Source organism: Capsicum annuum, chromosome 8 (genome assembly GCF_002878395.1).
Source record: "Capsicum annuum cultivar UCD-10X-F1 chromosome 8, UCD10Xv1.1, whole genome shotgun sequence".
Taxonomy (NCBI): domain Eukaryota; kingdom Viridiplantae; phylum Streptophyta; class Magnoliopsida; order Solanales; family Solanaceae; genus Capsicum; species Capsicum annuum.
This window is the reverse complement of record NC_061118.1, coordinates 148,450,787-148,474,570: the sequence shown is the minus strand read 5'-3', so window position 1 is coordinate 148,474,570 and position 23,784 is coordinate 148,450,787. Positions and strand designations below refer to the sequence as shown.

At 34.7% G+C, this 23,784-nt stretch overlaps 1 protein-coding gene across 1 annotated transcript in view; it reads left to right on the top strand.

Annotated features, from left to right (window-relative positions):
• Window positions 1-5,255: 5,255 nt before the first annotated feature.
• Window positions 5,256-23,784, top strand: part of LOC107839354 (protein unc-13 homolog) — a 21,797-nt gene continuing 3,268 nt past the window's right edge. The window contains exons 1-27 of the mRNA XM_047394540.1: window positions 5,256-5,596; window positions 5,707-5,754; window positions 5,930-6,105; window positions 6,206-6,270; window positions 6,537-6,879; window positions 8,335-8,401; window positions 8,487-8,640; window positions 8,842-9,009; window positions 9,172-9,282; window positions 11,014-11,223; window positions 11,878-11,979; window positions 13,866-14,096; window positions 14,429-14,503; window positions 14,672-14,752; window positions 15,805-15,990; window positions 16,091-16,246; window positions 16,549-16,641; window positions 16,807-16,878; window positions 17,590-17,707; window positions 18,347-18,525; window positions 20,168-20,249; window positions 21,728-21,832; window positions 21,979-22,085; window positions 22,637-22,714; window positions 22,802-22,897; window positions 23,015-23,110; window positions 23,537-23,767. Coding sequence (XP_047250496.1) covers window positions 5,747-5,754; window positions 5,930-6,105; window positions 6,206-6,270; window positions 6,537-6,879; window positions 8,335-8,401; window positions 8,487-8,640; window positions 8,842-9,009; window positions 9,172-9,282; window positions 11,014-11,223; window positions 11,878-11,979; window positions 13,866-14,096; window positions 14,429-14,503; window positions 14,672-14,752; window positions 15,805-15,990; window positions 16,091-16,246; window positions 16,549-16,641; window positions 16,807-16,878; window positions 17,590-17,707; window positions 18,347-18,525; window positions 20,168-20,249; window positions 21,728-21,832; window positions 21,979-22,085; window positions 22,637-22,714; window positions 22,802-22,897; window positions 23,015-23,110; window positions 23,537-23,710 — 3,333 coding nt within the window. The 5' untranslated portion in view covers window positions 5,256-5,596; window positions 5,707-5,746 and the 3' untranslated portion in view covers window positions 23,711-23,767. The remainder of the gene's footprint in view (window positions 5,597-5,706; window positions 5,755-5,929; window positions 6,106-6,205; window positions 6,271-6,536; window positions 6,880-8,334; window positions 8,402-8,486; window positions 8,641-8,841; window positions 9,010-9,171; window positions 9,283-11,013; window positions 11,224-11,877; window positions 11,980-13,865; window positions 14,097-14,428; window positions 14,504-14,671; window positions 14,753-15,804; window positions 15,991-16,090; window positions 16,247-16,548; window positions 16,642-16,806; window positions 16,879-17,589; window positions 17,708-18,346; window positions 18,526-20,167; window positions 20,250-21,727; window positions 21,833-21,978; window positions 22,086-22,636; window positions 22,715-22,801; window positions 22,898-23,014; window positions 23,111-23,536; window positions 23,768-23,784) is intronic.

Sequence of the window (23,784 nt, the reverse complement as noted above, 5' to 3'; positions counted from 1 at the left end):
ATTAATAGATATACCATGATTCACAAAGATGGATTCTCCAAAGTAGATTTGAGTATATGTAAGTTTTCCTAATATAATGGAGAGATAATAAGCAACTAAGAAATATGTTGAGAATTATCATTAGTACGATCTTCATTTAAAAGATAATTCAAGTCAAATGCCAGAAGCATTTGCTGACCCAAAATTGATTTTATATTTAGCTGCAGATATTCCTACTGTGTGTCCCTGGAGGTCAGGGTCTATAACATGCATGAAGCATGGTAGATCAATTGATTCCAAATAAAATAATTCTTAAAAAGAAAATTGAGCAAATGGTCATAATAAAGAGGCAATATGCTCTTGAAATGCAACGACATAAAGCTTTGTGAAATCTCCAGAAGAGGTTCAGGTACCTGAAAATAAGAATGTGATGAGATTTCAATAAATTATGTCGTAATATGAACCGATACAAATGATACTTCGTCAACGGTATCTTTAGCACAATAGTGCGCAATATTGTATAATTTTATCAGGATCTGAATTCTACATTTATTTAAGCATGCTGACGTAGAAATAATTATCAAGTGGAATATGCTTTTTTGGTAAGCATAAGGTTTATTTGGACTGCAGTCCTGACGCCGGAAGATGTCATGTATTTAATATTGAATGGTGCACTTGATAAAGAAATTTAGATGAGAATTCCAGAAGGATTAAAGATGCCTGAAGCATATTGTTCAAAGTTTCAAAAATTATATTCAATCGGATTACAAAGATCATTATATGATCCAAAATAATCAGGAGTATAATCGCCTTAGTGAGTACTTGATAAACAAAAGTTACATAAATGATGTCATTTGTTCTTATCACTAAGAAAACGACCTTAGAGTTTATTATACTCGTTGTTTATCTGGATGGCATAAATCTCATTAGAACTCCAGAAGAGGTCCAAAAGGCAATTGAATATCTAAAGAAAGAATTCGAAATAAAAGATCTTGGAAAGACAAAGTTTTGTCTTGGTCTGCAAATGGGATCTTTATCCACCAATATGCCTATGCTGAGAATGTCTTGAAACAATTTTACACGGACAAAGCACATTCATTAAATGCTTTGATAATTGTTTGATCACTTGAAGTGAGTAAAAGTTCAATTCGACCCCCAGAAGAGGGTGAAGAGATTTTTGGTCCTGGAAGTACCATATCTCAATGCTATTGGTACACTTATGTATTTTGCTAATAGCGCAAGACTTCATATAGCTTATTCTGTTAATTTGCTAGCCAGATACAGTTCTCTTTCATGCAGATATTGAAACAGAGGTAAGCATATATTGTGATATCTAAATGAGCCTATTAATATGAGTCTATTTTATACTAACAAAGATAGTTTAGATCTTGTTAGTCATGCAGCTGCAGGTTATTTATCGGAACCACATAAAGCAAGATCTCAAACAGGTTATGTGTTTACATATGAAGGTATTTCTATGTCATGGCGACCTACAAAGCAGTCTATCATTGCTACTTCTTCAAGTCATATTGAGATAATAACTATTCACGAGGCAAGTAAAGAATGTATATGACTGAGATCAGTGACATATTCCATCAAAGAAAGATGTGGCTTGAAGCTCGATATCAAGATTCTCACAGTCATATTTGAAGATAATGCAACATGCATAGCTCAATTAAAAAGAGGCTTTATAAAGGGAGATAAAACAAAGTACATTTCATCAAATTTATTCTTCAACGCATGATCTCCAAAAAGATGGTGATATTGATGTATGACAAATACGTTCTAGCAACAATCCAACAGATTTGTTCACCAAATCTTTACTAACTTCAACCCTTGAGAAAATAGTATATAAGTTTGGGATGCGAAACTGAACCGGTTGAATCGGGGTCTTCATCAGGAAGAGTAAGAATACGGGTTGTACTTTTTTTTCCTTAACCAAAGTTTTTATCCCACTGAATTTTTTCTAATAACGTTTTTAATGAGGCAACACTCAAATGCGTATTATGAAAATTTTCCTTTACATGAACATCTAAGGGGGAGTGTTATGGAACATGGTAAATGTTCATGTGTCCAAATTAAGTGACTTGTGTCACTATTCTAAAAGACTCAATATCAAAGTCATCAATCACCTCTTTTCTTAGGATAAGATTCTATTTTTTTACTTGCTATAAATAGCCTATATTTTGTGTAGAAAATGTGATGTTGTGAAAAATATTAATAGAGGAATTCTCCCTGATTTCATCATTATACTTTGTTACTTAGGTAATTTTATATCATTAACTTGCTTAGGTTGTTTTTAAAATAAAATAGCTTTAGATAATTTTATAGCGTTTTGAATTTAAAAAAATGCTTTTATCACTTGTTTTTATTCAACTACAGCAACAAAACAAAGTTAAAATCGTAAGTTAGAAATTCTAATAGTTTATGACTTATACGTTTTGAACCCATCTAAAATAGCTTTAAGTATAAGAAAAAAGTCATCGTTTTCATCCTAAACTATACACGAAAAATCAAAGATACACTTAAACTATTGATCTGACTTATTACACACCTATACTATATAAAAGTAAATTTATTTACTTCCCGCAGTACCAATGCCCAAATTTAATGAATAAAGTGGAGTACACTCGTCCTGTGGTGCTACCACATTTTTAATTCAATATATTCCTATCAAATCTAACCCTAATCCGACCCAAACCCATAATATCTGACCCTAAACCCATCCAACCCCAAATATTACACCCTAACCCGACCCAACCCAAATTACTACACTCTAACCCAACCCAACCCAAATTAATACACCCTAACCCGATCTATTCGGATAGAATATGAATTGACAAACTCAATTTGAAGACCATCGAGGATGGACGAAGAAAAAAATACAAAATCATTCTCAATTTTCGTTTCAAGTTGAGTAGCAAATTTGAACCCAATCGAAGAGATGAAAAACACTTGAGGGAAGAAACAATTATCAAAATTTGAAAAAAAAAAGAACTATTTTTTCTCGCAATATAGTAAGAAATCAAACAGTTAAAAGGATTTAGTTGTCAGTTCTTCAAAGAAACGAGCTTGAATTTTGATTTTTGATGATCAATCGGGACTTAGAGTTCTTGAGTTTGGAAACCCCAAATTGGCTTAAATAGGATTTTTGGGTCAATATATCAATTGGGGGCTTCGATTTATTAAATTTTTAATGTTTTTACGGTTTATTTTTTAGTTTTAAAAGGCTGGACGCGCTTCTTATGAGTGTAAGAATTGCGTCTGGACATGAGTGTCGCGAGGAGTAAATAAATTTACTTTTATATAGTATAGGTGTGCAATAGGTCACATTAATGATTTAAGTGTGTCTTCGACTTTTCGTGCATAATTTAGGATGTAAATGATGATTTTTCCCTTAAGATAAGTAAAAACATTATCTCTAATATATTTTGACAAAGGTATGATCTATATTTTGTCAAAAAGTATGATCTGTTTTTGTAATGTTACAAAAACCTTGTTGATGTCCTGGTCCAATTTTATGATCTTCTTCACTCGGCTTATCGGAAGTTGGAGTTGGTCGAACTATTCGGCGATAGCGACAACATCGGTGGAGTTTTCTTTTTGATCCTCCCCGATCATTATATCCATAGATGATAATGTTATTGAAGATACATAATAAGAATGATGTGTCTGTTAAGAGAGTTCAGAGGTACATAAGAGTAATGTATCTGATAGAAAAGTACAAGAAGATACATCACGCAATCCTCTATCAAATGTACAAAAGCTATGTATCTTTCTAAATATTAAGTTACAAATGAATATGAAATTGAAAATCTATAAAAATCACATATCAAATGTTTTTCGTGCTACTAATACATAAGACTTATGCATCTGAATGTATCTCAATGATATTAATATTTATAGAATTATGTATCGGTCCTTATGTATAATATGATGACATATCACAAGACTTAGCTATGTATCGCGACAGTGAATGAAAAATCAAATTTTTATGTAATTACATACTAAATTGTTGGGATTTATCAAAATTGTCATTTTTAAAAACTTTTTAAACCAAAAATGAAATGCTTAAAAGCAGTTTAATTTAAAAGGACTTAAAAGTAAAAGTTGTTATTTTAAGGTAATCCAAACAATCCATTTGTTAGAAATGAATCAACCACAATTTTTGTCCAATATTCATAGGGGCATATACTGTTATGGGTTCTAAGTCGAAGTTTATCAGAAATATCCTCTCTACTTCATCTGAAATAGTGGTATGGTCTGTGTACCCTCTCTAGATTCGCTATGTGGGAATACACTGAGGACTCATTTGGTAAATTGTATAAGATAATACTGAATATGTTGTATTAGTAATCCTGAGATTAATAGTGCAAGGATTAGTAATTCTGAGATTATTTTTTATGCAGTGTTTGGTTTGGTGTATTAAAAGCAATATGTATTTTTATATTTTTAAAAGAATATTATTTGTTTACAAAAATACCCTCGATATATTATAACTTTGTGTATTTTTTTTGCAAAAGTTTATTATTCTTTTTTAAAAATAAAAAAAGTTAACAATATAACTAATTATTTACTTTAGAATTTTAAGATTTAATCATTCACTTACAAAAATTATTTTTTGTTATCTTTTCTTTGTTTGTTCATCATTTGCTTGTCATTTCCACTTTGTATCGTTTTTAAGTTGGAGGGAGGTACGTATAATTTTTGGATGAGATAATAAAATTATTATTAAAATAAAATTGTATTATATAGAGTGTTAAAACTAAATAGAAAAATTATTTTTAGTTATGGATATCCTATTTACAAAATTAAAGTTTGTATTCAATTTGTTTTCGGATTTTGACCAATAAATATTTTTTTGAGTTAATGGAGTAGTTTTTTTTATAACTAAATTTATTTGGAGGAATATTATTATTTTGATAAATTGAAAAGAAGTAACTCTCATTGAATAAATTGAAAAAGATTTAGAAAAAAATTAAAGAAATTGAGGACATTTTTGTAAATAATAATAAAATTTGTAAACTAATTTATTTGGATAAATTTATTAGTACAAATATAAAAAATAAAAAAATGTTTAAATGGATTTGAGGATCATGATATTAAAACCCATGTATTATTAATACCATCATATGTGATGTATTACACCCTGATGTATAATTAATATGATATTAGTAATATATTGATTCAAAATTGTACCAAACATAATAGTATTGATTAATACTTCACTGTTGTTGTATTCATAGGGCATATATAAGCGTCGATACTATGACTATATAAATTCAAACGCCACGGATAACAAAAATCTCACTCGTAAAAACTTTTTTATTTGCGGGAGAAACGAAAGAAGAAAAGGAAATTGTTGAATAATAAGAAAGCCGACTAGGGGCATACGAATCTGAAATCCCACAGAGCTTTCCCTTTCACATTCGTCCTCATCAGCATCATCAACTATATTTTCGCCCATTTTTCCTTCTTTAGACAGACACCGCACATTCACACTTGAAGGATTCAGTTCAGTTTCTTGAAAGAGTGTTGAATGCCCAAAGATCTTTTCAGTTCTGAACCCGTTTTCATCTTTTCAATTAACCCATTTCAATCCCAGTGCATTTTTTTGGTATTTACTTCGAAAGAATAATTGTTTTTGACTCGTTCAAATTTTCACTCAATTTTGTAGTATCAGTAATACTAAACCTGGATTTTATTTTTCCGGTTGGCGAATGGAAGTGTAAGCTGTTAAGCAAGTGGGTTTTGCATTGAAGTTGCCATGGAAGAGTAAGTAACCTTTAAAATCTCATGGGCTAATAGATCTTGTAGTTGATTTGAAGTGAATCTGAAGTTGTTAAGTAGTTAAAAGTGAAAGATCCTTCATATCTTAAGGAGATTCGGTATTAGAGAATTTACTGGAATAACGTGGGTGGCTTCAATTTTGAGATTTTGTGTTTTGCAGGGAGAATTCTACAGAGCTTCTACAAAGATTTCGGCGAGATAGGCGGATACTTCTGAATTTCATACTTTCAGGAAGCTTAATCAAAAAGGTGGTAATGCCTCCCGGAGCTGTTTCATTGGATGATGTGGATCTTGATCAGGTCAGCGTTGGTTTTGTCCTCAATTGTGCAAGAAAAGGTATGGGATCGAAGTGAGATTGGATTGGAATTATCGCAATCATCATTCAACTAGATTAGCTTCCTTATTTTGTTTTTTATTTTCTTTATTTTTTTTGTAGGTGGACTCCTTGAACTGTCTGAAGCTATTAGAGATTATCACGACAGCACTCTCTTCCCTAATATGGTAAATTCGGACTTCCACGTACATTAATTTCTATTCAATGGTCATTATTTATGAACGTTATAGTTCAGGGTTGCACGTCCGCCAATTTCTGTTCAATAGCTACTATTTGTGAATGTTCCAGTTCCCGAGGTTTATCTATTGCAGCTTAGAATTGTTTCTACAGGAGTTGTTGGCAGAACTTTTTACCTATTTCAAAACACTATTTTGTGCGTTCTATGCATATCAATGTTTATTTTCATTATTCAATGGTTTCCTTTTGGTATAAGAGTAATGCAGGTTCAACTGCTGAGTTCTTTCTAGCTACAAATCCTGAACTATCGGGTTCGCCTCCAAGAAGATTACCCCCGCCTGTACCTATTTCCACACCATCACCAATTTTGCCAGCATTCTCAACTTCAGAACCAGTTGATACTGAACCATTTGAAGAGATGTCTAGTCTATCCAAATCTCCGTCTCTTAGTTCCACACAACAACAAGAATTAACAGTTGACGACATTGAGGATTTTGATGATGATGACGATCTAGATGAAGTTGACAGTCGAAGGTATTCAAGAAGAGTTCTCAATGATGCTGCTGATCTTGTGCTTGGATTGCCGTCATTTGCTACTGGTAAGCATGCTTATTGTATGTGTATATGCATGTGGTGGACCTGTAACTTTCACTATCATAGTTATGTGGCCATTCTTTTGACATATTAGGTTGTACTCTGCTTGCTCTTTAGCTCTAAGATACTATATTTATGGTACCGGTTATACCGGAAAAATAAAAAACCCAGAGAGTAAGAGTACTTCGAGATCTTTGTTTGGTGCTATATGGGTACTACTGGTTAATTTGTACTCTCGATGGTGACACATGACTAGGGAACTGTTAACAGCACTAATGTAGATGTATCACATAACTGCTCTAGGTTCGTGTGCAATTTTCACCCACTAATGATAATGGATTTTTTTAATAAAGGCATTTAACCAATGTACTACTAAGCGTTGTATACTAATGATGAATAGATTTCAATTCTCATCCATGTTAATTGCAGTCCGAACAATGTTCCAAGGCCTGTTGTAGCTTGATATTGGGACAATATCAGTCCCTTTTTTATTAGAAGCATAAGAAATCCACCGTAATCTCCAGCAAGCTTGTTTGATTTTTGGACTTTCCAACTTTTTCCAGCTGATAGGTTTTATTTAATTTTTTTCCCCGTGTAAATCCTATATGTTTTTTTTTCTAGATTAGACAGAGTCAGTACTATCTTGATTTGACTATCATAAACAGAACTAGTTGTTATCATAAACAGAACTAGTTGTCAGGTTGCTAATTCTCATATATTCTGATGCAATAGTGCTTAAATTTTTATTTTATTTTGTTACATCTCTTCGTTATATTTCTCCTCTAATGACTTGATTATGTTTATAAAAAGAATCATTTAGATAGATATATAAATTTGATCCCTGTTAACTTTTAACTTTTCTCATACTTAGTAGCAATATTTTTCAATTTGTTCTGAAGCTTATTCCCTCTTTCATCAACTCTAATCAAAGATAAGTTATGTATGTGCTTGTGCACGAAAACCAGAGTTAACATGATGTCATTTGATTCCTCTCTTATTTTTAGCACCTTCTTGGTTTGAAGGCTGTTTGGGGAATATCATGGTAAATGTTAAATGTGAACTTGAACGTAAATGTGAACTTGAACGTAGTGTGGTCATCATATCCATATAACTAGTTTATTTTGCCATTACTTTTTAACAGCCTAGGGTGAGGTGCAAGAGTTTGTTTTGGAGCTTTATATTAAATTCATACTCTCTTTGACTTCGCCTTTGATGTTTGACTTAGTTGGTTTTATACAATGTTAACTTTGAATACATGTGTTGGCACGTAATAGGAACTTCCAGCTTGAATTCTCGAGCAAGTATTCGATGAGCAAACAGTTTAATATTCTATTCCAGCATTTGCTGGTCGTTACACTACTTTACTTGTAGATTCTGCTATCTTTTTTCAAAATGTTCTCCTCTCGCTTTTATGTGGATGGATGGAAAATACTTATACTTCAGGCTGTATTTCTTGCTAGCTCTTGGCGACGATGACCTACGTGAAACAGCATATGAGATCCTTCTGGCTGCTGCTGGAGCTTCAGGGTATTTGCGCCTTTTCTGTTTCCTGGATTGCAGTATCACCCATCTGATTAATTAGAGGTATTTAATATGCATTCTGTATGGACAGGGGCCTCATTGTACCATCAAAGGATAAAAAGAAGGAGAAGAAATCTAGATTGATGAGGAAGCTTGGCCGGAGTAAGAGTGAAAATGTAATGACCCAGTCGCAGCATTTATCTGGACTGGTCGGTTTGTTGGAGACAATGCGTATCCAGATGGAGGTAATAAACTGAATGACCTTGTTGCCTTTTTTTTTTTTCCCTAAAAAGATGTCTTTACTCTTCTAATGGTCCCAAGACTGTGGTCTAGTGGCGAGAGAGCAACAAGTAATGTGTGAGTTAGGCACACATTGCAGGTTCTAACTCTGTTAGTTAGAAAACAGTTCCATACTTACTGGGTTCTTACCTGATTTTTATGTACAGATTTCTGAGGCCATGGATGTCAGGACAAGACTTGGGCTCCTTAATGCGATGGTTGGAAAAATGGGTAAAAGGATGGATACAATCTTGATCCCACTGGAATTGTTATGTTGTATTTCACGCACCGAGTTTTCTGACAAGAAGTCATATATTAAATGGCAAAAGAGACAAGTAAGCACTTCTTTCCCACTCAATATGAAGATTCAATTTTTTTCTCCCATCCTCGTCTTCCTAATTGCACTCCAGCTTTGCAAGGCTGTTACTTTATGCAACTAAATTCATATGATAATGTATTTAACATTTCTGTTTCATGTTCTTTTTCTGTCAGTTCAGTTAAACTTGTTGGAGGAGGGGCTCATAAATCATCCTGTCATAGGGTTTGGGGAATCTGGGCGAAAGGCAAATGAGCTACGGGTTCTTTTAGCTAAGATTGAGGAATCTGAGGTGTGTATGTTTCTCTCTGCCCCACTTTTGCTGAAGGAAAATTTCTGCTTTATCATGAATGTTGAATTTAAGTAGTTGCAATTCTAGTTTGGTCATGCGCACTTGCAAGTAGCCAAATACTCAATAACAACAACAACATACCCAGTGTATTCCCACATAGTGGGGTCTGGGGAGGGTAGAGTGTACGCCGACCGTACCACTTCATCAGATGAAGTACAGAGGTTGTTTCCGATAGACCCCCGGCTTAGGACAAGTAGCCAAATACTGAATTTTAATATTGAACTTCTTTGGAAATAGTGAATTCAATATTGGAACTTAAATTAAAATATTAGAGTGGTCTGAATGCGTAGTTCAAGGAAATACTAGTTTCTACTCATTAATCTTCAACTTTCACATTTTTTTTTTTTTCAATCTGAACTTCAAATACTGAGCCGGGGGTCTATCGGAAACAACCTCTCTACTTCTTCGGAGGTAGCGGTATGGACTGCGTACATCTTACCCTCCCCAGACCCCACTTTGTGGGAATACACTGGGTTTGTTGTTGTTGTAATCTGAACTTCAAATACTCTTTTATTCAGCTTCAACTCAAATATTGTCCAGATGCCTACTTAGTTTCTACTTTCTGTCTCGGGCAGACATAGGATTTGAAAGCAGTGAGTGCACATTTTTAACATACACCGCGCCACCGAGTTTGAGTAACACTACGTCTATGTTGGTTTAGTTAGTTCCTAATCGACTTTTAGTTCACAAACTAAGATACCAATCGAACCGAAATGACTTTGATTCAGTTCAGTTTCAAGACCAGTTTTTGATAAAGTTTAGGATCTCTTTTATTTACCTAAAAATTATAAAAAGATTGAGCCAGGAAACACGTGTCTCTCTATCATCTACACAAACGAGAACAGGAAATACATGGCCCTCTCTCATCTATTCAAACTGTAAACTAACAACATTGTCTTTTGACCTATCATTCTTTTGATAAGGGAATTGCAAATTGATCATGATTTACCAATTCGCCTAAAGCCTAAAGACCAATGCAATGAATGTAAATTTGTAGCAACCTATCTGGATTTCAAATTTTTAATTTTATATCCGAAAATAATTATGTTAAGTAATAATTAAATGGATTGAAACTGCAATGCACTCCACTTCCTTCAAACAAATTACATACTTTTTTGATTAACTTGAGATTTCTGTACTTTTTTGATTAACTTGAGATTTCTGTTTTGAAGTTTGATCATCATATGTTAAGTTATAGGATTGCTTAAAATAAAAGTTACGAGTTGGTAAGAGGATTTTCATCTTTTATATTGGAGGTATCCATTGAGTTTTGAATTGCTGTCCATCCCAAGCCCAGGGGGGTTTCACGGTTATAAAAAGGAAGCATCTAGCCGTCTATAATTGCAAACTAACATGTTTTATCTTCTTGTACTTCTTTTTATTCTTGTCTCTTCTTTTGTACTCTCCTAAAAGGACTTTTTCCCAAAAAATCATATTAGCCCATGGATTAGCTCAATTGACATGCTACCATTGATTTTTGCTCTTGTTTTCTTGTCTGATGCTCTTCCTCATTATTTTGTGCACTCACATCTTTTTTTACCTTCAATCAAAGGACATTTTGATACCATACACTATGAACACCTTTGTCCTGAGAAACAAGGTTACACGAAGGGTGTTTTGTGATGCTGTACCAGATGACGTGCTATGAAGTTTGTTATTTCTTTGTTTCAGTCTTTTCCTCCTCCAGCATCTGAGCTGCAAAGGACAGAATGTTTAAAATCATTGAGAGAGATTGCTATTCCCTTGGCAGAAAGGCCAGCTCGAGGTGACTTAACTGGTGAAGTGTGCCACTGGGCGGATGGTTATCACCTGAATGTCAAATTATACGAGAAATTACTTCTCAGTGTTTTTGATGTTTTAGATGAGGGAAAGCTCACAGAGGTCAGTTGAAACTCACTTGAATGTCATTCTCTCTAATAGGATTCTATTATAGAATTTCTTGCCAGGATAGAGATGGCCATCTTGCTGATATACCTGCCCTTTTTGGGGGGGCTACTGAGGAACATAACATGTTTACATTTTTTTTTTGAAAAAGATGACCATTTGGTTTCTTGTACACTAGAAAGTACTCTTAAGATGTTACTTTTCTCATCAAAGAAGAAGGTAATATTCTTAGGCTTCGTTTGGTTTATATTCTTGTTATGTGGCATTTATAATAGAGGGTGATCGTGAGTGAAGGTGTTAAAAAGGGATGAACCTCAAATCACATGGAAGGAAATTGTCTCGATAAACCTAGACGTCTACTTTAGGTCTTATGTTTTGTCGGAGTCCTTTGGTATTATATTAGATTTATATGCATTTCGAAAATATATAGAACTTCTTGAACTTTTTTTATTTTTATAAATTATATGGGTCTAGGGAGCTTAAACGGAACATCAACCCAGTTGTTGTTTTATGTGAACCCAATAACTTGTTTTATTGGTAAAAAACTGAACAACAGTTCAATGAATGATGGTAATCATATGTGTGTACATTCTTTTGGAAATCAATTTATACGATTGAATGATCAATTATGAACTTCATCTCTTCCACCAGGAAGTTGAAGAAATTTTGGAGCTTCTTAAGTCAACATGGCGTATTTTGGGAATCACAGAAACCATCCACTACACTTGCTATGCTTGGGTATTATTTCGACAGGTATAAAATGACCAAAATTTTTTTGTTTCTTTCCAGAGTTGCTTAAAGCATTACTAACATTTCCTCGAATATTAACATGCCGATGGTATATCATATGTGTGGACTAGATTTTACTTTGGTAATTATTTGAGTGGATATGGACTACAAGCTCTTTGGAATATTGTGGCATAGCCTGCAATTTCCCATTTAGAAAAGAACTTGATATTTCTTGAATCAAGTCGGCTTGAAGTTCCAGGAAAAACATGTTCCACTGACTGAGTTGCTAAAAGATTGGAAGGATTTGTTCTTTTATGTTACCTAGTTTTGCTGATGTCCTCTTGGAGTTAACATTCAATGTCAATTCACATTTTCTCGCATAAAATGAATCTGGGGGTGACGAAGAGTTGCCATCACTTCACTTTCTCATTTGTTTGGACGTCCTTCTTGAGTATTGAGTGGCCAATTTAGATTGGCTTCATCCTCATAAAACTATTGGTGAATCAAATGTGATGTTGTACTTTCTGCTCCTTACTTAGTGGCCGTTTTGTACTCCATTTGTGGTATCTATAAGGACCTAATTCTGATAGCAATTTTACTACTCACAACTAACAATAGGTTGTATTTTTAATACCATATGCTATTTTCTCTGATACCTTAGGTATTGTGTTTTTTTTAATAAAAATCCAAGTATACTTGGTGAAGCTACCAAAGAAGACCAAACTAAACCACCATTTTGAAATAACCGTGAGTTAAGTTATTGAAGATTTGTAGCCTGCCTTCTATCTATAAAGCTTGTGATTAGTCACTTTCCTTTGTAACTTAATCTAGCTGAATTAAGGTTATTATTTTAAATGTGTTTTGTTTTAAGGGAAAATGATCTTTTTAGTCCAATATTATTCTTCAGATCCTTTTTTTATCTTCATGTTATTCAACTTAGAAATTTGACCTCCATCGAATCAAATGCGCTATTATGATCCAATCATCACCGACTTAACTTCATTATGGACAACTGTGTTTTTTTGGAATGCAAAATCCTCATGCATCCTCTATCAACATTATTTAGTTTCTGTAGTTGTAAGTAAAAAAAAAATTATCCCTATATGAGAGGTCTGTTAAGAAATTGCTTCCATCTTGTTTAGTTAACAACAACAACAACAAAAGTCCCAGTGTATTCCCACAAAGTGAGGTCTGGGGAAGGTAAAATATACGCAGTCCATACCGCTACCTCCGAGGAAGTAGAGGTTGTTTCCGATAGACCCCCGACCGAAGATATAGAATAATATATTAAGATCGTAATGAAATATAAAACTGGATGCGTAGCATAACAAATAAAAGGTAAGAAATAATAACACTAGATATCCGAGAAAAGGAAATAAGAGAACAACGAACAATACGTAATAAGAAAAAAGGAAAACGGATACCCATGTAGTAGTCACACACATTCACAGACCTAAGACACCTATCACACCCAAACTCTCCTAACACCTAGCCACAACCCACCCACTCACACTAGCCTTCTACCCTAATCCGCGACCTCCACACCTTCCTGTCTAGGGTCATGTCCTCAGTAAGCTGAAACAGCTCCATGTCCTGCCTAATTACCTCCCTCCAGTATTTCTTTGGCCTACCTCTACTCCTCCTGAAGCCATCCAAAGCTAGCCTCTCGCACCTCCGAACTGGGGCATCGTGCCCTTCCTCATCACATGCCCAAACCATCTCAACCTTCCTTCTCGCATCTTGTTTAGTTAACTATTTGTAAAATAAAGTCCTGATGTGTTGCAACAATTTCTTCTTGCTTGGTTACCCTTATTTCTAATTTGGTGATTGATCCTTCCATCAATTCGTCCTTTCTTGTTGTCTGGTGTGTGATTGTCCTACTTTGATATATGCCCCCTGTGTTGTTGCAGTTTGTCATCACGGGAGAGCAAAGGATCTTGCAATATGTCATTGAACAGTTAAAGAAAATACCATTAAAGGAACAAAGGGGACCGCAAGAGAGAATGCACTTGAAGAGTTTGCATTCTAGAGTTGAAACTGAAAAGGGATTTCAAGAGTTGACTTTCTTGCAGTCTTTCTTGTTGCCAATTTCAAAATGGGCTGACAAGCAGTTGGGAGACTACCATCTCAGTTATGCTGAGGTTTGTGAACAAACTGTTTTATTTGATCAGGCGATTGCAAGTGTTGCACGCATGATAAGTCTCTTGTTTTAACTCAAGCACATGTCTTTTCCTATTTTGAATTTTTGTTTTGTGATAATACGAACTCTGATCAACTTAGAGCTTGTACGGTAAATTCTATTTATCAATTTAAAACTTAGAATTGACTTCCCAATTTACCCTTCCCATAATTAGGTTCCCAATAGGTCAAAATTTTCTGCCTTTTCTGTGGAGCTAAACTCCACCTAGGATAATATTTAGTCTAAGTTACAGTACAGGAAAGCTGTGTCTAAAAACTACATTTTTTTGTTTAGGGGTCCGCAATGATGGAAAACACTGTGGCAGTTGCTATGCTTGTACGGAGGCTTCTTCTAGAAGAACCTGAAACAGTATGTTTGAGTACTGCCTGCTTCTTGTGAACTTATTTTAAGTTTGTTCTGGCTGAAATCGAACTATATGTTACATGTGATGTCTGTTCATTCACTGTAAACCATAAGATCCACATACGTGGTCACTTATAAATAATAATGTCGTATACGAATATGATGTTTATGCAGGCAATGGAATCCGGAACAATATCAGATAAAGAGCAGATAGAGTTCTACGTGACATCTTCAATCAAAAGTGCATTTACCAGGGTAAACAATTGTTACTTATTGGAAAAGGAAACTGAAATTGGTTGTTGAATATAATTACTTCTGTTGAATTCTTTCTATAAGTTGCTGGAAGTGCTAGTTCAAAGACTGTTAAATTAGTTTCTTTAGATGGTAGAGGACCCTAACTGTGAAGTGCAAGTTCCACGATTGGTTAGATTAATTTTCAGATGTTAGAGAACCCTAACTATGAACTCTGTAGCAAAGTGTGGTTCATTAAAAATCTTTTCTCTCTTCTTTTATCGTCATTGCTATTTCTTAGCCACATCATATATATGTCATTGTGAAACCCTCATTCTATACAGCCTAAGGAGCTCGTCTGTTCAAAGAACCTCATATGTACCAATGTTGAAGTATGTTAACAGATGGGCATGACTGGTTCAAGAGGAGGATTTGATTTACAGTGTCTTGCCTTCAGATCATCTAGCACTTAGTCTCTGTACCAATGGACTATTTTTTTCCATTCTTATACCAAATGTAATAATCCAACTCTTGCAGCTAGTCCAAGAACTTTCTGGTTACGTAACTTTTATCGAAAGAACTTGAAGCCCAAAGTATATCAGCCCATCATGGCCAATTAGAGGAAGTAGGCATTTTCCCTTCCAATAAAAACTTTGGTAGCATAAAGTATTAGTGTCTTAAATATGTCTTTTGACCAGTTAAACAGTCCATCCAAATTTTTCATGTATTGACATGCAATGTGGTTTCACTATAATGGTATACTAAAATGATCGAGAACTTAAAAGGGGTCAGAAAAGATAGGTTTTTTTCCGTATTTCCTCGTATACGATTGCTTGCAAGTTCATCCAAAAGTTACATTTGATTAATTTGCTTCCGATGGTTCTAAGAACACAAGTCGGCCAACAGTTCCCTGCTTGGTAAACTTCTCATCCTACTAGGTTGTGATGTTCATTGTTGGGAGCATCCGTTTCGTGTGCATCATAGCTAGTTTCTGAGTGTTGTTATTCAGTCTGTGTTTCCTCTATACTGGGCATGAAGGAAAATTCTCAGTTGTCATGAATAATTGCTTTGTGCAGATAATACAAGATGTTGAGGGAATATCTCATGCAACAAATGAACATCCTTTAGCACTGCTTGCAGAACACACAAAGAAACTCTTGCAAAGGGATAATACTATTTACATGCCTATCTTATCTAAAAGGCATCAAAATGCTGCTGCTATTTCTGCATCCATACTTCACAAGCTTTATGGTATCAAATTGGTAAGTAATGAGTGATCTATCTCCTGGAGTTCTAGTTGTAGCTTGTGTAATCCATGTTACATGTTTAATATGGAGATTTGAGTGAATGTCAACTATTCAGAGACCATTCCTTGATAATGCGGAACATCTAACCGAGGATACTATAGCTGTCTTTCCTGCTGCTGATAGTCTTGAGCATTATATAATGCAAGTTATCATATCTACTTGTGCTGATGGAACATCAGATGCTTATTGCAAAAAGTTAAATTTGTTCAAGGTTAGTATACTCTTCCTTGGCTTTCTTTATTTACTTTTAATTTTTCTATTGGAGTGATTTAGGGTGACATGATTTGGCAAAATGCATAAGCGTGGTTCAAAGTGAAAGATTTTGTAGCCTGTAAATTAAGCTTATTGGATTCGTTGTCTGACCCTTGGCATTCTAAATGCTCAGAACCTTCTCATTGGTCGGTGGTGGGATGGTGGTGGGATGGCTATGCTGATAAAGTTGCATGTGTCATGCTCAATATTTTTCATCATGAATTTGGTGTCTTTCTTAGCCTTTTCTTGTTTTAATTATAGATTGAAACTGTGTCTGGGACATTGGTACTACGATGGGTGAATTCACAACTTGCAAGGATTTTGAATTGGGTTGACCGGGCTATTCAGCAGGAGGTAATACTTAGGTAGTTGCCAAATCTATTGATAGCTGTTTATTTAACAATTATATCATTTGTTAGCTCTGCTCTTAGTCATTATACATCCTTCTATTCCCTGTCCTTTTAAACAAAGACTGGTCTTTTAGCAAATGAAGTTAATTATCGTTTTATGGTTTTCCAGCGATGGATTCCGATTTCCCCTCAACAAAGGCATGGAAGTTCAATTGTTGAAGTCTACAGGATTGTGGAAGAGGTTCACAAATCATACTCTGTTCATTGTGTATTTATTTTTTGCAATTTTCTGTCTTTTCCGGAACCAGAATCAGTTTTTTATCGTAATTCAGTTCCATGCCATATCATGTTTTTTTATGGCATCATTTGATATGACAGACATGGTGAATTTACCTGAAACTTTTTTATATGGGTGTATAATTTCATGCTACATATCCGTGTTTAATGAATAAGTGAGAATCTAGGATGATGTTGTATTCGGTCTTCTTATTTACCCTTGACTGCATATGCTGGTAGATGTATCATGGATCTTCCATAGATGTAGAAAAACAAATGAAGCTTGTTTAATATAGCTTTTAAGCAGCGGAGAATCCCACAGCATCTCGATATGACCAATAGAGGGTGGGTTTACAATAATATGGAAGAAGAGTTCCGATAATGTGTCAGCATCAAGGAAAGTTATTTCTTTATTGATTTGTTTTATGTACAGGGGGATAACTGGACTTTGAATTAGTAACCCATGAAAGCATGCTACACGAAAGAAGCCAAATCTAACTTCTAGACTTTTGTGTTGGAAAGCGTAGTTTGATCAAATACTACTCTCAGCTACAAAATGAAGTTTGTGTGTACTTTCCTGTCCATTTGACTCTAGCAGGATGTGCTCACAGCGATTTATAGATGATTTAATATGATACCACATTTTGTAACAAATTGAACTATTTTCTCACTGCAGACGGTTGATCAGTTCTTTGCTTTGAAAGTTCCAATGAGGCCAGGAGAGTTGGGTAGCCTCTTTCGCGGCATTGATAATGCATTTCAAGTATATGCGAAGACCGTTTTGGATAAGATTGGTATATTGTTTCTTTCTGCACTATCTTAAAGAATTCCTTTTTTTTCTTCTCACAATGAAGAATTCTTCATACTGAAATTTACACACCAGCTTTTCAGTTTATTAGCTTAATTATCTCCTGGTTTATTTTGTATCCTGCACCATGGTTTGATAAATGATATCAAATTTATGGATGGAGAGACTATTAGATCTTTTGTTATTGCAGTATACAAATCCATTTTACAGTAGGAAGGAAAGGGTACCACTTTACAGCATATTTCAAAGCTATCCTTCCTACTGAAACTGTAAATATTCTGTCCGAGTAACTAATAATTGGAAATCCTAGTTTTATCGTTTTGCTCTTTTTTTGCTCATGATACGGATGAATAGCCAATATACCCATGTGACAACCCTTTATCGCCATCCCAGTTTTCCATGGGAGAATTTAGAAGGTTCAATTTACAAACAGTGTTGAAGCTTATGTTTGGTGGTTCTCTTTTTATTCGCAATGAAGTTGTAGTTATACCATGTAAATAATTTATTTTCTTCTTCTCTGCTCATCTTCTTGCATTTGCATATTTTGCATTTGTTTCTGCAGATCTGTTTACTGCTAAATAGAACCTAAATATTTCATGGTGAACTTGCTACCATTTGCGTGCAGCTAATAAGGAAGATATTGTTCCACCTGTGCCTATTCTGACAAGATACTCAAGGGAACATGGAATTAAGGCATTTGTAAAGAAGGAGTTGAAGGATACAAGGATACCAGAGGTCTTGAAGTCTGTTGAAATTGATGTAGCGGCAACATCAACGCTTTGCGTGCAATTGAATAGCCTTCATGTTAGTTAACTTCTACATCCCTTTTTATGTATGACTAAGATCTCAAACTGTTAATCATTTACTCTCGTATGTTTCAGTTTGCCCTTTATGATTGAATCTAAAGGGTGTATTTCTCTGCGCTGATTTGATCGGGAAATCATGGCTCTGGCTAGTTTCATTAGCATGAAGTTGGACTTTTAGATGCTCCATTTCATAGTATTACCTGTGAGGAGTGGACCCTGTAGAGGTTTTATAACGTCAACTTACATCATAGGTTAACATATAGTGGAGAAGTTCTGTAATTTTGATTGATATTTGCTGAAGTCTTTTGAAAATCAACATTTGGCAAGTACTGTATTGGCAATCAGTTGGAGGTTGGGCTGTTAGTATAGCATACCCTTCTAACTAATTTCTTTTGTATAAGTACTGTTGCCTTTTCAATTTATACATCTTCTCTAACTGATCACATTTCTAGCATAGCTCAGTACTTCTTTCGAAAGTGCTTCAATTATCACTTGATTAATTTGAACTTGCCATTTGAAGCATTTAAAACCATCTTTTTATCCTATTTCTTTTTCAATATATTTTTCTTTTAAAATCTCAAGAATTTGCCTTGATAATTATATTATTTTAGGAAACATATACACATGTTTCTTTCAATTTATACATCTCAAACTCCATTATTTTCCTAATAATTAATGTACATTAAGCCAACAAAGCTATGACTTTGTTATAATATGTGATTCACTTTTTTTTAATATGTTCCAAAAAATTATTGACTTTGTTATAATATGACACAATTTTCTTTTTAATTTTTCCCCAAAAAAATATCTTTCTATAATCAGAAATAATCTAACTTGAATTTTCCTTTATATTCTTAATGAAGTGTAAAACAAGTCCCTACTCTTGTAATGGCAGCAGTATCGTCTTGGTGCTGTTTTTATCAATAATTACCTTATCAGAAAGAACACTTGTCATTTGAACAAAAGAGGCTAAACGAAGAATTCAAGAACAAAGAGCTGGTGATTTGTGTTGTGTGTCCCTCTTCTGTCATGGAAAGATGTTTTCTTTCTTTTTTTGGGGGTGGGGGTGGGTGGGGTGGGGTGGGTAATTTATTAAGGTTTACTGTAACTTTTCATCATAGTCTATTCTTCTTGATCTTGTTAAGCAGCTGCTGGGATGAGTTACTTGAAACTAGGGGATTTGTTATTTATCACCCAATATAGTTGAAAATAGATTCCTCTTTTCTGAGTATTGACTCATAGAAGTGGAAGCTTATATTAAGAAGCTTTCTGAAGTTTCATGCTTGAATCTACTGGCTGCTAGCTGTCATTTTAAATCATTTTTGTTTAAAGAATGAAAGGAGCTATGGTGTGTCAAGAATCAAAGACGGAACTCATCATTTTAAGTCCTTTTGGTTTAAAGAACAAAAAGAGCTACACTGAGAACCTTATGTTTTACAGTTGGTCAGTACAGTGTGATTGAAGCTGAGGAAATTTAATTAAAAGCTCACTCCCTTTTTAGCAAGATTTTGTGGCTGAATTAGTATGACATGCCAAGTTGCTTTTTTCTGAAATTTTCGTTGTTAAATGAACTTGTAACATGTGTGATGATGTGTTTGTCTTAAACAATTCTAAGCCTTATCTCTTTGTTATCCTTACAGTATGCTATTAGCCAACTGAATAAATTGGAAGACAGCATTTGGGAGCGGTGGACGAGGAAAAAGCATCATGATAAATTGATAAGTAAGAAATAACTTGTTTTGAGTTTGGAATGTATTGATATGTCTTATTATCTCCTCTTAGGATGTAATTCTAGCTTTGAAACTAATAATATTCTCTAACAAGATTGAGTAGTGGCAATAAGTATTTTGGTAAAGCTTTAAGTAGTTCTCCCTACTCATAAGAGCCACCCAACTAAAAAATTTCTGTCATTTGACTGTTTACTATCTTATTTCTTTCCTTTGACCGTCCTAGCGACACCCCTCTTACCTCCAGCGACTTTTCCCACAGCAATGCACCTCTTATAGTAGATGTTCATTCTGGCAGTACTGCTCTTTCGACCACAATTCTGGCCATTCGTCCTGCAACCTTTCAAGGAAAACACTCGCGCAACTTGTTCTTATCTTCGTTCTTTTCATAGTATTAGAATTTGGATCTTGAGTCCTTTCTTTAAAAGTCTGAGAGTCTGTTTGGATTGGCTTTTGGCTTATTTTTGTTATTTTGGGGTAAAACAAATGCTTAAAGCTCTTTTTTCTCTTATCCAAACACTCTAAAAGTGCTTAAAAGCTATTTTGGCTTAAAATCACTTAAAACAAGCCAACCAAACAGGCTCTAACCACTGAACTTCTGTTACTGGTAAAATGTAGTATCTTTTTTATGGTATCAAACAATGTATTCAGATCCCACTTCTATTGAATCTCAAGTCACTTTCCCTAAAAAGTTATGTTCTCTTCTTAGACTTTGTGTTGTTAGAGTTTTGAGTGTTGAGTCTATTCTCTAAGTACTGAAATTTGTGATGGTTGTTTGAACAACTTTTTGATACTCTTCAACTGCCAATTCAAGCAATTGATAGAAGCAATTTCTTCTGCTGTGCAATTGCCAGCAAATGTTTTGTAAAGAAATTCTAACACTATTTCCTTTCTGGTGATTATTCAACCAATTGTTTTCTTTTCCAACAACTCTTTTTGGTGTTTCTTGTTTACTAATAAGCAATCTTAAGTTGTTTCATCACCTTGAGTTTTAAGAGGCGTGTGTTGAAATTCAAGAGAATCCTTAAGAAGATTGTGTAAAATATTCTTGAATGATTAGTTAGTCAAGATAATTAAGAAGAATATTCTTGGAAATTATGTCACAATTAGGAATTCCGAGAATTGCAAAACATTTCTTATTTCACGAACTGAGCATTTGAGCTTTGACTATGTACAATAAAGCCTCTGACTTGGTGTGCTTGAGAATGTTTTGCAAAAGAAATTGGAGAGAACAGAATACGAGCAAAGAGCTGCAAACCTTTTTACTTATTTTTAGTTAAAAGGGGGATCAGAGAGATAGTCGACTTAAAATCTATTTTTCATTTGGCATAGTTGCCGGATAATCAATATCAGCTGGGATTTTTAGCCCATAGTGTAGGTATAATTCTTATCATGATGAGTGCCACTTGAATAGTGGTACTACTTCCTCTTGTGGGAAAGGAATTACTTAACTATATTTATTTCCAAACAAAGAGAACCCAGCTGAAGATACCGCAAAAGGTTTCCAAAAAAAGGACTCATTTGATGGAAGCAGAAAGGATATCAATGCTGCAATTGACAGAATGTGTGAATTTACTGGTGAGACATTTTTTTTCTTTTCCTTTCCTTTTTTGGAATTATTTGCGAACAATATAAATGTGTGAATTACTAGTGAGAGATTTCTTCTTCTGTTATTTGTGGATTCATTGCAAGTAATTCCTAATTTATTTTCCTTAATGTTGCAGGAACAAAAATCATTTTCTGTGACTTGAGAGAGCCATTCATTGAGAATCTCTACAAACCCAGTGTTTCACAATCTAGGTTGGAATCAGTAATGGAGCCACTCGATATGGTATTGCATCTTACATTTGAGACTATTCTATTCGTAGGGAGCATTGTTTTCAAGATGCAAATTAGTCTGAAGATAGCAGTAAAGAGGAACTATCCCGTAGATCCCAATTCTAATGAACTGTGATCTCCTTTGCTCCTTGCTCTGCTGCTCTCTTTGCACCTTCTTATCTCCCTCTTGTGATGGGAAAGAAGATCAGCTAAGTAAAATTTGATCTTCATATTTGTTCAAACCGTTCATGTAATGAGATGCTGGGATCTGGAAAGTTGAACTATAATCTCTGCAATAGAAATATGATTCATAAATGTTATCTGAATTTCATTTATGAAGCAACGTTTCTGAATCATTGAACCGGTAATATTGAAATGTTATGCACTGAACCTTCTGACCAAATCTATTTGCCTGGATTTGGATAATTATTAAGAGGGATATAAACATTATATTGATTTCACTTGCATCAACCCATTTTGCTTAGCTGGAATATGCCTCCCTTTTTTCATGTATGCTCAGGAAAAAGAGAAGCAGAGATGGTATAACTCTTCCAAAATTTTCAGGTTCTTAATCAACTTTGTGACGTGATAATGGAGCCACTCCGGGATCGTGTTGTGACAGGACTGCTTCAAGCATCCTTGGTGTGTGTACTTTATTGCTGCTTTAGTTTTTTTCTTTTTTTTTTAACTGAAGTAATTGTTGAATTCTATGAAAATCGTATTTCACAGGATGGCCTACTCAGAGTTATATTAGATGGAGGACCATCACGTGTATTCTCCGTGGCTGATGCTAAGCTATTGGAGGAGGATCTAGAGATCTTGAAGGTATTCAAAATTGTTTTGGTTGGATATGCTCGAGAATAGTTTTTGTCTACCTGATATTTTTGAATTTGTGGACTTACGATATGGTTATTTCTCACTTATGCTGCTTGTTTATGAAAGGAATTCTTCATTTCCGGTGGGGACGGGCTTCCTCGTGGAGTAGTTGAAAATCAAGTTGCACATGTTCGGCAGGTGATAAAGTTGCATTGTTATGAGGTTAGTTCAGCAATATCATCCACAATGATGACCTAAGATGGCAGAATTGACTGCATATAAACTTTGGTCCCTCTGGTTACTGATTCTTGTTTCCTTGGTTTTCCATAGTTAACATCATCTTAGACCAATTTTATATATATGAAGCAACTATATTCGTTAAAACAGTGCTACATAAACACATTGTTGTCAGGGCAGAAATGCCAAAAATGAATATTGCTCATACAAGAGTTACACTCACTGATAAGAATGTGCATCCGTTTTGAAGTCCACTTGCTGCTCAAAGATTGTTTGAAAGGCCATATCTTGCACTAATTATGGTAGATGTGTAGGCCGATCTAATCTGGTTTCAGTGTCACACATTTCTCTGAATCTTCTCTGCCAGACTGCTACATGATTGACGTACTGCTTGTCTTTGATGGTCCACAGACTAGGGAAATAATAGAAGACTTGAGATCTGCTAGTGAGTTAGAGATGCAGGGCGGAAGGGGCAAATTAGGTGCTGATACCAAGACCCTCCTTAGAATCCTGTGTCATCGAGGAGAGTCGGAGGCCTCTCAGTTTGTCAAAAAGCAATTCAAAATCCCCAAATCTGGAGCTTAGTGTACTTGTTGTGTATATGTTTAGAGGACCTAGCAAAACCATGGATGAGATTGTAACATAGACACTATCAAAAC